This window comes from Oratosquilla oratoria, chromosome 4 (assembly GCF_046742065.1).
Source record: "Oratosquilla oratoria isolate Oo_2021 chromosome 4, ASM4674206v1, whole genome shotgun sequence".
Taxonomy (NCBI): domain Eukaryota; kingdom Metazoa; phylum Arthropoda; class Malacostraca; order Stomatopoda; family Squillidae; genus Oratosquilla; species Oratosquilla oratoria.
The window spans coordinates 28,626,889-28,640,227 of record NC_134780.1 but is presented as its reverse complement, the minus strand read 5'-3'; the positions used below and the strand labels follow the sequence as shown (position 1 = coordinate 28,640,227).

Below are 13,339 nucleotides of genomic sequence, written 5' to 3'. Positions count from 1 at the left end.
TATGTAATGAGCACCTTTGGATTGTATTTTGCAATGTAATGTTGCTAAGTGTTAGGCGTGGCATAGGATGGACTCGGTAGTACATTGCCATATTTGTAAATCTAATATAGTGTGCATCCTTTGTTTACAAATTAGAATAATTGGATCCTTTTATATAGTCTAGAGGCTCTTTCTAGTAGTGGTGACTATGCCAAGCCCCAACCTCCTACTTCCCAGGCTAGTTCTAGCAGTGGGCACTAGAATTACAGTAATACCTCTCTCATCCAAACTGCCATTATCTGAACTTTGCCAACATCCAAACCAGTCTTAAATAGGTGCCACAAATCTGAAAGGTCCACACATTGTGGCAGATGCAAGACTTGATGTGGATGATGCTTCCTGCCTCTTGCTGAAACCACATGGGTTTGGCCACTTCTTTGTTTTATCATTCATTTTTACTTGAGGTATGGGTATTGTATTCTACTTGTTCATTCAGCATTGAAAATTTGGCAGTGGAGTTGGGGGAGGGGGGATCATTTTACCTCTTGTATTGGAATACAGTGGAAACTCGGTTCACAAATTTAATTCCCTCCAGAAAACTTGCCAAGACCTGAAACATTCATAAGTCAAAACTGGTTTTTCCATAATAAAGGTAAAATTGGTTCCTACACCCCAGATACTACCAGTTTTAAACAATACTTTCTGCATGAAATAGTACACAAAACCAATGATAATCATTGAATGTAACAATAGGACATACATATACCACTGACTTTTTCCCCTTACAAGGGAGGTAATCAAAGTCAAAGGCATAAATCCACTCCCACCCATCTCATCCCCACATGCTCCAGTTCCATTCACCACCCCTCCCTCTTTTCTTGGCTGCTGGATGATGGTCATCCATGCATCTCTCCCATAGCCTTGGGTTAGAAGTAATACACTAAGACAGCACATCCACAGCAAGGCCACTTCATTTAATCAGTGACACCTCTTTTTCCCCTGATGCAGAAAAAGAGAAGATGGGGGAGAAATACCTTCAGGCTGCATCAAAATATTTTGCATACTCCCCCACCCACTCCCTTCCATGAATCGTAGCACCATCCATACACAACCATTCTCCTCACCCATATCTTGTCTTCTCCTTTCCTTCCCCAATAGACATTCCCTTCTTTCCCATTGCCCCTTTTGCCCCATGCATCCATCTCATCCTTGGTTGCCCCCTCATGTTCACTTTCTCCACCTCTGCCTTCCACACCTCTTTTACTAATCTCTAATCTTTCTTCACTCGTTCTTTCCATGTGTTCAAACAATCCCAATACTCTTTCATCAACCCTGTCTCCCAACTCCCTCTCCACCCCCGCTCTCCTCTCCACCCCCACTCTCCTCTCCACCCCCACTCTCCTCTCCACCCCCACTCTCCTCTCCACCCCCACTCTCCTCTCCACCCCCGCTCTCCTCTCCACCCCCGCTCTCCTCTCCACCCCCGCTCTCCTCTCCACCCCCGCTCTCCTCTCCACCCCCGCTCTCCTCTCCACCCCCGCTCTCCTCTCCACCCCCGCTCTCCTCTCCACCCCCACTCTCCTCTTCACCTCCACATTTCTCACTCTGTCTATCCTAGTAACCCATACTATACATCTCAGCCATTTCATCTCAAATGCAAATTTTTCCTATCTTATGTTCCATGATTCTGCCCTATAGTGTTGTCAGCACAGCCACCCCTTCATACAATCTCTTTTTAGCATCCATTCCCAAATGAGTATTTCTCGTTACTTTTTAATTCCCCAAGGCATTTACTTGCTTCTCTCAATCTACATTCTACCTCCACTTCTCCCTTTCCCACCATATTTGCACCAAAATACCTAAAGTTATCCACTTCTGCCTCTCTGATTTAATACTTCCAATTTACTGCCATTCTCCTTTTCTACATCTCATCACCTTACTTTTAATGACAATAATACTAAGATAAAATATACAGGTAGTCGTCGACTTACGACCGAGTTCGGTTCCGACAGACAGGTCGTAAGTAGATCTGGACGCAAGTCGGTCTATATATATATACAGTATATATTACCCTTTATAATATATATATATATATATATATTGTATATTTAGCATACTGAAATAATCTTAGCATCTTTGAACTATGTTGTATAGTATTTTTAACCTTTTTATAATTTCATCTGATTTTCTTTGGGAAACGTAGCCCAGGCCTAAGCATATTGAATAAAATCCTATCATCTTTGACCTATGATATTTGATACTGTATTTGTTAACCTTTGTATTATTTTACCATCAGACTTTCTTTAGGAAACGTATGCATACTGAATAAAATCTTATTATCTTTGAGCTCCGTTGTTTAATATTCATTAACTTTTTATAATTTTCGTTAGGAAACATAGCCTAGGCCTACGCATACTGAATAAAGTCCTGTCATCTTTGACCTACAAATCCTTTTTTGTTGGTTACATTAAAATCATTGTAAAGCAAAATTAGGAAAAAAAATATTTCGAAACATTCTTTTCGTTTATGTACTGTACCGAAAATATTGTTATCGACAACAGACTAGGCATAAACAAAGTTTACTGTTACATTTTATTAATCGCAAAATATAAAAATACAAAATGCTGTGCCGAACATTGTCATCGACAACAGACTAGGCATAAAAAAAATACTGTTACATTTTATTAATTGCAAAACATAAAAATACAAAAAGTAAGGCAAAATTAGGATTTTTTTATTTTTAATAAAACACATTCTTTTCGTTTAAGTACTGTACCGAATATATTGTTATCGACAACAAACTAGCCTAGGCATAAAAAGTTTATATTTTATTAATTGAAAAACATACAAAAATACAAAATGCAATGCAAAATTAGGAAACATTTTACTTCAAACAAACAAAATGAAAGAATATTTAGCTGGCTGGGATGCTGACGCTGCCGGCAGCCTGTGAAAACTATCGTACTCGCGTCTCGCAGCGTGCGGAGTAATGTACTGCACTGCCAGGCATAACATTGCAATTCTATTACTCTATTAAATGTTAGATATTATTGCACCATCTCGTGGTCGTAAGTCGCATAGGTCGTAAGTCGACGACTACCTGTAGATGAATATTTTGTTTAATTTTACTGTACCTATATGAAGAAGAGTTGACTAAGTGGAAGGTAGTAAGGTATGGGAAAGGAAGAAATTTTATTGTTTGCAAGGGTAGGTCCCTTCCATAAACTACAGGTAACTTTCTAGGGTTCCTTCTTATACTGTTTTGTCTTTTTCGAGAAGTTCATGGAGAAGTTGGTTTGTAATGAGTTGATTACCCGAGCTTCCACTGTAATTCATGATGCCGAAAAATTGTCAAAATCAAAGAACTTTTTGGAGGGCTGCAGCATAACTGATGCACATAGTGATGCCTTGCTGCTCTTGCTGAATAACTTTCAGTAACAGTTATTGTACAGCAACTGGTGCAATAACAAGTCTGAAATTCAGTTTGTGAACAAAGTTGTTCAAAAAGAAACCTTCAAAACCTGAGACTTGACTGTACTACTAAGACACTCTGTAGCCCAGTTAGTTTTGACATGGGAAGGATTATAGTTCCACTGTAATGCACAACACAAGAAATTGTCAAAATCAAAGAACAAATCAAAGCAGATATTCTTTGTGCTCCAGTGTGACACTTGCATAGTGCCTTGCTGCTTTTGCCAAGTAGCTTGTCCAGCAATGGAGTTACTGTACATCAGCCAGTGCAATTAAAAGTTTAAAATTATGTTCATGAATGAATTTGTGAAAAGTCGGACCTTTGAAATGAGATATGACTATCCACCCAATTCTGCATATCCTGTGGCCCAATTAGTTCATGTATGGGAGGGATTACTGTAATTTCACTTTATTGCATTTATTTCTCATGTTCATAATGTACACTTAAGTTTTCCTGCTGTAGGGAGATAAGTAGGTAATTTGCCCTGCCTTGTTAGGTGGCAGGGCAGGAGTGTGGTGTTCAAATGGCATGGAAGTGAAGTCGTGTATTGCTGTACCTTAAATGTAGAAGATGTATAGTTTCTTTGAGCCTTAAGTCAGGTCAGTAGGTATGTTTTACTTTTCCTAGTAGTCCATGAGAAGCTGGAACTAGTCTGTAGAAGTAATACCTCCATTACCCTCAGTACCTCCCTTTCTTTGGGAACACTGCCCATACTAACCTAGAGATTGTGTGTGGTTTCCCAGGCTGTGCTTGAACAGGATCTGGACCAAATCAATGATGAATTTTCACGGTAAGTAGGACTTGTTTGTAGAAGAGAGGTTTCGGTTTTAGATAAAATTCATTGTCTGTTCAAAATGATTTTCAGAACTAAGCTTGATGCATAAGTAGCAGTTGCAGGATTGGGCTATATATTTTGTGCATTAAAGGAATATTGTTTGAATTGCATAACAGTTTAAGAAAATTTAAACTGTTGTTCGAGCACTTTTAACACTAATTCTGTTCAGTTAGTAACGACTTGTTTGATCACACAGCTTGGCCATGGCTCGAGGGGACAAGGGTCCACAGCTGCCTGGGACATCCCCACACGCTTGGGTAGACCTCGATCATGCAGCATCCACGGCTCCCCTTCCAGTTTCTCCGAGCAAGAATGGTTACTTGCTGTCAGCTAATTCTGCCCAAGATGATTGGAATTGGAGTCAGTGGGGACAGTCTCCTCCAAGTGATGGTGGCATCAGCTACAGCAGGTCTCCAAACACTGCTTTCCTCAATTCATGTCAATCCCCTCCATCCAACCGCCCCTTTGGATTCTTCACAAGCAGGGATCCTTTTTGTGCTCATTCACCTCCAGACTCGGGCTTGGGGGAAGCCACATTTGACCCATTTGGGCTGTGTCAGTCCCCACCAGACCCTTTCACTGTTGCCCATTCACCAACAGATCCCTTCAACATGTCCTCTCAGTCCCCTCCAGACCCATTCAGTGTCTCCCAGTCCCCTCCAGATCCTTTTAATGCACCACAATGCTCTCCAGACCCTTTCACTGTATCAAAATCCCCTCCAGACCCTTTCACTGTATCCAAGTCCCCTCCAGACCCTTTCACTGTATCCAAGTCCCCTCCAGACCCTTTCACTGTATCAAAGTCCCCTCCAGACCCTTTCACTGTATCAAAGTCCCCTCCAGACCCTTTCACTGTATCCAAGTCCCCTCCAGACCCTTTCACTGTATCCAAGTCCCCTCCAGACCCTTTCACTGTATCCAAGTCCCCTCCAGACCCTTTCACTGTATCCAAGTCCCCTCCAGACCCTTTCACTGTATCCCAGTCCCCTCCAGACCCTTTCACTGTATCCCAGTCCCCTCCAGACCCTTTCACTGTATCCCAGTCCCCTCCAGACCCTTTCACTGTATCCCAGTCCCCTCCAGACCCTTTCACTGTATCCCAGTCCCCTCCAGACCCCTTCACTGTATCCCAGTCTCCTTCAGACCCCTTCACTGTATCCCAGTCCCCTTCAGACCCCTTCACTGTTAAAAAGCAAGAAAATTCTGTTAAAGCAAACCAGAACCATGATGTATTTAATCCCATCCATGTGGTGGACCCTTTTACCCCTGTTAAGTCATCCTCTATGCCGTCCAGTAGTACCCAACAATCTGATTCTTCTACAAAAAGAGTGTCGACAGATCAGGAGGAAAGCGTAGGGAAGTTGAAGTCTGTACCAAGCATAACAGTAACAGGTTGTGGTGGGGCCAGATCACCATGGAGCAGCAATGGTGCATTTGATAATAGTGATGTAATTTGTTCATAAAAGGACCATGCGTGATAAACAGGAATGTTGTTCTCAATAATGAAACACAGTTTCTAGTTTGTGTTCATTGGCATTGTGTGATGTGTATGGAAGAATAGATTAATTAGACTGCAGATTTGAAATACTGTGTACATTAAATAGATTGAATGTGGAAAGTGGAACCATGGAAATTTTTTAAAATAGGAAATGGATTAGATGAAAAGCTGTCTGGTGCCATGAAAGATGGAATATCATTAGCCATAAAGAATTCTTTGCCAATGAGGTTGGCATATTATCATTGATCTTTTGAGTATCTTGTAGAACTTTAGTTTTAAGTGTTTTTATGATCAAGATTTCAAAGGAAACAAATGCATCAAGATTGTACGGGTTCCCCAGGTTGCTTACAAATGAGCTAGAAGCTGTGAATGCAATGTTCTTGTTTGCAATGTGTTCTGTGATATGGTTGCTCATTCTTTCCACTGACAGCTCGTGTTGTCAGGAATCCCTGCATGTACAATTTTTCTTTGTAATTGGAAATCTTTACAGTTTTGCTTTTGAATTATTTATTATATATATTTTCTTGTGAAATGGAAATGTCATTTAAGCTGTGTACTTAAGATAATATTGGAGTTTTAGGGGGGGAAGCTGCACGGTAGGTTCAGGATAGGTGCAAGGAAGCTGAGGTCGGAACACTTCTATTTGTAAATGGTACTATGGATAAAACATATATATACATATTTATATATATATATATTTTTTTTTATAGAATTCTGGACAGATGTATATGTTTTAGTATACATAACTGTACCAAGAGGTTGTGTAATCCCATTACTGTAAGTAATTTTCCATTCTAAATAAACATTTTGCTTACATGAAATTGCATTTATCATTATAGGGCTATCCTGAGGCCTGAAGAAAGATTTAACTGATGTAGTTTTGTGGAGAACTTCAATACATTGGTTCTGATCAAATTGGTAGTTACATAGGAGAGAAGACATTTGAAGTTAGTAGTCCTTGCCCCAGCAACTTCTTTCAAAGGAAATGGTAGCTATGGCCATAAAGTGGTCAGAAATGTTGCTATATTTATGGCTTGAACATAAAGTTGTAGTTAAGTAAACTGTTAATATCATAGCCTTGGAAATGGCATGGCATAAAGCAAGGCCTTATGTAATGTTCAGACTAATTTGGTAATGCATAATACTGATCTTTAAACACGCGCAGTATAGCTGTTCCACAGAGCTCTACAAATGTCTATAATAGTCTGAACATTTTTCTTAATTAGTATGACATGCTACTTGACAACCAAATATTAGTACATACAGATATATATACCAAGGCTTTTTCCCCCTTACAAGGGAGGTAGCCAAAAAGAAAAAGGCATAAAATCATTCCCACCCATTCCATCCCTGAATACCCTCCACCCTCCCTCTTATCTTAGCACCTCCTGGATGATGGGTCATCCCTGCACCTTGTCCACTGCCCTGGGTCAGAAGCAGTGTTGCAAGACACAGCATATCCACAGCAAGGCCACTTCATTATATCGGCGACCCCCCCTCTCCGTCCCCCATGCATAAAAGGAGAAGACGGGAAGAAATCCCTTTGGGCTGTGTCAAATTTTGCTCACACATACTACCTCTCCCCCCATCCCCCCGTCCATTCCACCTCATGCACCACATCATCCATATACAACTATTCCCCATTCACCCGTCTTCTGTCTTCTCCCGTCCTTCCTCAACAGACATTCCCCTCTTCCCCAAAGCCCCCTTCACCCCATCCATCCATCTCATCCTAGGACGTCCCCTCATGTTCACTCCCTCCACCTCTGCCTTCCATACCTCTTTTACTAGTCTTTCTTCACTCGTCTTTCTTCACTCATTCTTTCCATGTGTCCAAACCATCCTAATACTCTTTCATCAACCCTATCTCCAAACTCCCTTTCCACCCCTGTTCTCCTCCTCACCTCATTTTTCACTCTATCTAGCCTAGTAACCCCCATCATACTTCTCAGACACCTCATCTCAAACACATTCAAACTCCTCTCTTCCTCTCTTATGTTCCATGTTTCTGCCCCACATAGTGCTGTTGGCACAATCACTCCTTCATACAGTCTCCTCTTAGCATTCATTCCCAAATGTCTATTCCTCATTACACTTTTTAATCCACCAAGGCATTTACTCGCTTCTCTCAAATATTAGTATTTGAAGTTAAGAATTGTGGTGTAAATCTTTGTAGCAAGACAGTCTATTGAGAAATCATCAGATAGACATGTTCTTTAGAGCAAGGTGCAAAATAGTCGAACATCATGTTTTCAGTCTATAAAAGCACCAATTGCTGTTCCCTTCATAATTTTCTCAACACATGCTTGTACACATTACCAACCACATTCAAGAATTTGAATACTGTGAAAGTTGTGTATAAATATTATCACAGCCTTAGCATGAATGGAATCCTGTGGTTGTGCTGTGTCATGCCCTTCTGTGAATAAAGTCTCCTGTTTGTATTTTTTAGGCACACCTTACATGAGTATGATGTATAGTGTATTTTATAAAATGTGTACCATTTTGCAATGCCAGTCTGTTTGGGCGCATGTACTATCAGATGATGCCAAGCTCAGAAATATTACATAATTTGGCACAAGCTTCAGATTTCCCATTGGCTGCAAGTGTTTAAACTACCTACTTTGGATACGTTTTGGCATCCTGGGAAATGTAAGCAGCCATTCCTGGACTATAAAAGGCGAAGCAGAGCACAACCCGGGAGAGTCCATAGTCAATAAAGAAGAGAAGCAGAGAGAACCAAAATGCAAAAAGAACAAAAGACGAGAAAAGCAGGTGTCCAAGGCCCACCTGAATTTACATAGAAATTATTCTACATTCGTGGATTATGACAACTCGACTACAGTCCTTTGGACCACAACAATTGTTCAATCTCCACGTGAAGTGCAAAGCCTTCGTGTTTTTCTGAATTGTTTCAGACATCTCTAGACTGCTGCTGGACTAAGTGCAACTCGACACTGTTATTTCTCCCTCATAAGGTGATGGCACTCAAAGCACACAAACTGTGTATGTATCTAGAGCACCCAACAGCTAGAGCTGGTTTGATTATTTAATGTGGTTATGACACCCCTTCCCCCATCCCCTAATTCCACATGGAAATTTTTATGGAATGAGATTATTCTCTCCATTTATTCATTCAGTCTCTCGGCACTCTCTTCACTTGCCCTTGTCTCTTGTGTTTTCTTCCTTGCTTGACAGACTACTTGTGCATCCCTGGTCCTCTTCACCCCTATGTATCCACCTTCATGATCTTCATTTTGACTTTGCCTCTGATTTTAGTCTTCTCATTCCTAGTCTTAACTTGTTCTTTCCAGACCATGTCTATCCTTTTATCAATCCTACCTGACTACTTATCACTCCAGTCTGCCTCATCACTATCTATTCATGTAACTGTATATGTATATACATATACCAAAGGCTGTGTATGGATGATGCTGTGATGCATGAGGGGGAGTGGGTGTGGGGTGAGGGAGTATGTATGAGAAATAAATTGACTGAGTCTGAAGGGAATTCTCCACATCTTTTCTGTGTGAGGGACAGAAAGGGGGGGTCATTGATTTAATGAAGCGGCCTTGGACAAAATGCAGCGATGACCTGTCATCCAGGAGGTGCCAAGATAAGAGGGAGGGTAGAGGGGAGTGGAATATGCAGGGAATGAAATGGGTGGGAGTGGTTTATATGCCTTTGTTTTTTGGCTACCTCCCATGTAAGGGGGAAAAAGCATTTTGTATATGTATGCACAAGGGAGGTAGCCAATAAACAAAAGTCCACTCCCACCCGTTCCATCCCCACATACTCCACTCCCCTACCTCCATATTGGCTCCTCCTGAATGATGGGTCATCCCCGTCTCTCGTCCTTACCTTTAACTAAAGTTTTCATATCTGCCTTACCACAAAAATCTGATCAACACAACTCATACCTTTCCTAAACCCATACTGTTCATCACCAATTACTGTTCCTCTTCTAACCCTCTCAGTCAAAACCTACCAAAAGCCTTCCCAACTACAATCAACAAAGTGATCCCTCTGAAACTATTACTCACACTTGTCCCCTTTTCTCTTGTAAAGTGGAACTATGCATGCATTCTTCCAGTCCTCCAGCACTCAACCATCTTTTAAACAAACATTAAATAACCTCACTAGCCAGTCCACCTTCATTGTACCTCCCTTTTATAGTCCACATAACATCCATGTAACCCAGGTGCCTTGCCTGCTCTCATCATCTTAAGAACTAGTTCTACTCTATTTTTCACTCATTCCCACTCCTCTCTCAGCTTCCTCTTGTACTTTTTTTTTTCTTTCTCATTTAAGCAGTTACTCCCTACCCTCTGCCCTTTTCCTCTTTCTCCATCTATCCTCCACTCTCAACTTAACTTCCAAAAAAATTATCTGATATTGCCCCACTCCCCTTAGAACATGTACAACCAAAACTCTTCCTACGCTTCTCCTGGTTACCACTATGTAGTCCATTAAAGCACTATCTACCACCTTTCCATCCACCACCCTCTCCCATGGGTACTTATGCTTGACTTTCTTCCTAAACACTGTATTTGCTATCATCAACTCTCCACGACACTTTTTTCTTGGAACTCTACACTTCCTAACCACTCTATTTGTTCATTTCCTTCCCTACCATTAAGATCTTCCAATACCACTACATTGATATTTCTACCTAAACCTTTATGCACATGTTTAAATCTATCCAAAAAGCCTCCCTTTCATCTACAATGTTCTTGCTACCAGGCCTATATGCACTTGCAAAAACCCACATCTCCGCAGTTTCACCTTTATCCACATTGACCTTGAAAACCTCCTTCCACTCTCACCACACATTTACCTATGTCTTCACTTACTAATATAGCTCCTCTTGTCCTCTACTCCTGACACCCTCTGAACTACACTGCCAAACTCGAACTTGCCCCCTCCCTTTCAACTTAGTTTCAATCAGTGCCAACATGCCCATCTTTTCAAATGTACTGCCCATCTCTTCTCTTTTACTCTCATCTGTACCACATCCACGCACATTAAAAGGCCCAAACCTTCCAGACCATCTTATGCCTTTGGGGCTCCAAAGAGTAGGATGCCTAGCCCTAGCCCTTTCCCATTTTTATCACCTTTTACGACTTAAGTGAGAACACTTGGTGGCACTATTCTTTTCTACCACAGGGTTCGGAAAAAAAAATGAATGAATATTCAGTGAAGTTGTACAGGACAGTATTAAGAATGGGGGGGACAGCATAATGAAGGGACAGTCTCTGTATAATAAAGTATCATTTCTCTATAAATAGACATTAGCTCTATCACAATGTGTGGCTCCGGTCTGTAGGGCAGGGCCTTCACATGGGGAGGAGGGGGTTGTGCATGTGTCCGGGGTGACAATTCTATTCTGGACTTGCCACCCACAAGGCTGACAAAACAATTATAATAAAAAAAAGGTCAATGGAGCCCTGGATATTTTCCGTAATATATGAATTTTGTGTTAGAATGAACAGATTATGAAATATTTTTCCCTTGTCCTTTCTGCAATAGGGACATTAAATAACATAATGAAAATTTATTTATTTTGCAAGCCAATAGCTACAATGGGCAGTAAGGGAAGTGATGATGGGGGAGGAGAGGGTGCGTCACTAAGAACTTTGCCACGGGGTGGCACTTAGGCATTTAAGGCCTGTGCCGTAGGGGCACCCCATATAGACCCTAAAGCATGAGCTGCATGCTACTGAGCAGCTTTTAACCCCACAACTTTCAGCCAATAATAAAACAATGTACATACATACATATACCAAGGCTTTTTCCCCCTTCCAAGGGAGGTAGCCAAAAAGGGAAAGGCATAAAAACACTCCCACCCATTTCATCCCTAAATACACACCACACCCCTCCCACCCTCCCTCTCATCTGAGCACCTCCTGGATGACGGGTCATCCCTGCACCCTGCCCACCGCCCTGGGTCAGAAGCAGTGTCGCAAGACACAGTACATCCACAGCAAGGCCACTTCATTTAATCGGCGACCCCCCCCCCTCTCCGTCCCCCTTTGCATACAAGGCGAGGACAGGGAGAAATCCCTTCGGTCTGCATCAAAATTTACTCACACATACTACCCCACCCCCCTGCCCCACCCCCCTGCCCATTCCTCCTCATGCAGTCACAACATCATCCATATACAACTATTCTCCACTCACCTCTGTCTTCCGTCCTCTCCCTTCCTTCCTCAACAGACATTCCCCTCTTCCCCAAAGCCCCCTTCACCCCATCCATCCACCTCATCCTAGGACGTCCCCTCATGTTCACTCCCTCCACATCTGCCTTCCATACCTCTTTTACTAGTCTTCACACATTCTTTCCATGTGTCCAAACCATCCTAATATTCTTTCATCAACCCTATCTCCCAAATCCTTTTTCACCCCTGTTCTCCTCCTCACCTCCTCATTTCTCACTCTATCCAGCCTAGTAACCCCCACCATATTTCTCAGACACCTCATCTCAAACACATTCAAACTCCTTCTCTCTTCTTCTCTTATGTTCCACGTTTCTGCCCCATACAGTGCTGTTGGCACAATCACTCCTTCATACAGTCTCCTCTTCGCATCCATTCCCAAATGTCTATTCCTCATTACACTCTTTAATCCACCAAGGCATTTACTCGCTTCTCTCAATCTACATTCTACCTCCACCTTCACTCCACCTTTTCCTGCTACACTTGCACCCAAGTATCTAAAACTATCCACTTCCTCCAGTCGCTCTCCCTTAATGTTCACTTCCAGTCTACTGCCACTTTCACCCCTTGTACATCTCATCACCTTACTTTTACCCACATTTATCTTCTATCACATACTCTCCCAAACTCTGCCACCAGCTTCCTCAATCCCTCCTCTGACCCTGCCACAAGCGCAGTGTCGTCCGAAAACAACAGCTGGCTCACCTCCCACTTTTCTCCATTTTCTTTAACCATCTCCAATTCCTGAACAACTACCCTAGCATTCACCTCTCGCACCACCCCATCCATGTATAAGTTGAACAGCCAGGGCGACATAACGCATCCTTGACGAAGTCCCACCTTTACTTCAAACCACTCACTCTCTCCATTTCTAATCCTGACACATGCTCTACTACTCTCATAAAAACTCTTGACAGCTCCCAAAAGCTTTCCTCCTATCCCATAAATCTGCATAACCTCCCACAGTGCCTTTCTGTCTACCCTATCATAAGCCTTTTCCAGATCCATAAAAGCCCAAAAAACATCCTTCCCCTTTCCTATAACTTTCTCACATATCTGTCTTACCACAAAGATCTGATCTACACAACCTCTACCTGTCCTAAATCCACACTGTTCCTCACCAATTACTCCTTCTGTTCCTCTCCTAATCCTCTCAATCAAGATCCTCCCATAAGCCTTCCCTACTACACTTAACAGGCTAATCCCTCTGAAACTACTACATTTACACTTGTCCCCTTTTCCCTTGTAAAGAGGAACTATACAGGCACTTCTCCAGTCCTCCGGTACTCTACCCTCTCTCCAGCAAACATTAAATAACCTCACCAACCAGTCCACCATCA

At 42.1% G+C, this 13,339-nt stretch overlaps 1 protein-coding gene across 2 annotated transcripts in view; it reads left to right on the top strand.

Moving 5' to 3' along the window:
• Positions 1-6,605, top strand: part of LOC143024719 (uncharacterized) — a 52,893-nt gene extending 46,288 nt beyond the window's left edge. For both annotated transcript variants that reach the window (XM_076183787.1, XM_076183789.1), the window contains 2 exons: positions 4,195-4,241; positions 4,483-6,605. In XM_076183787.1, the coding sequence (XP_076039902.1) occupies positions 4,195-4,241; positions 4,483-5,749 (1,314 nt within the window). In that variant the 3' untranslated portion in view covers positions 5,750-6,605. The remainder of the gene's footprint in view (positions 1-4,194; positions 4,242-4,482) is intronic.
• The last annotated feature ends 6,734 nt before the right edge of the window (positions 6,606-13,339 follow it).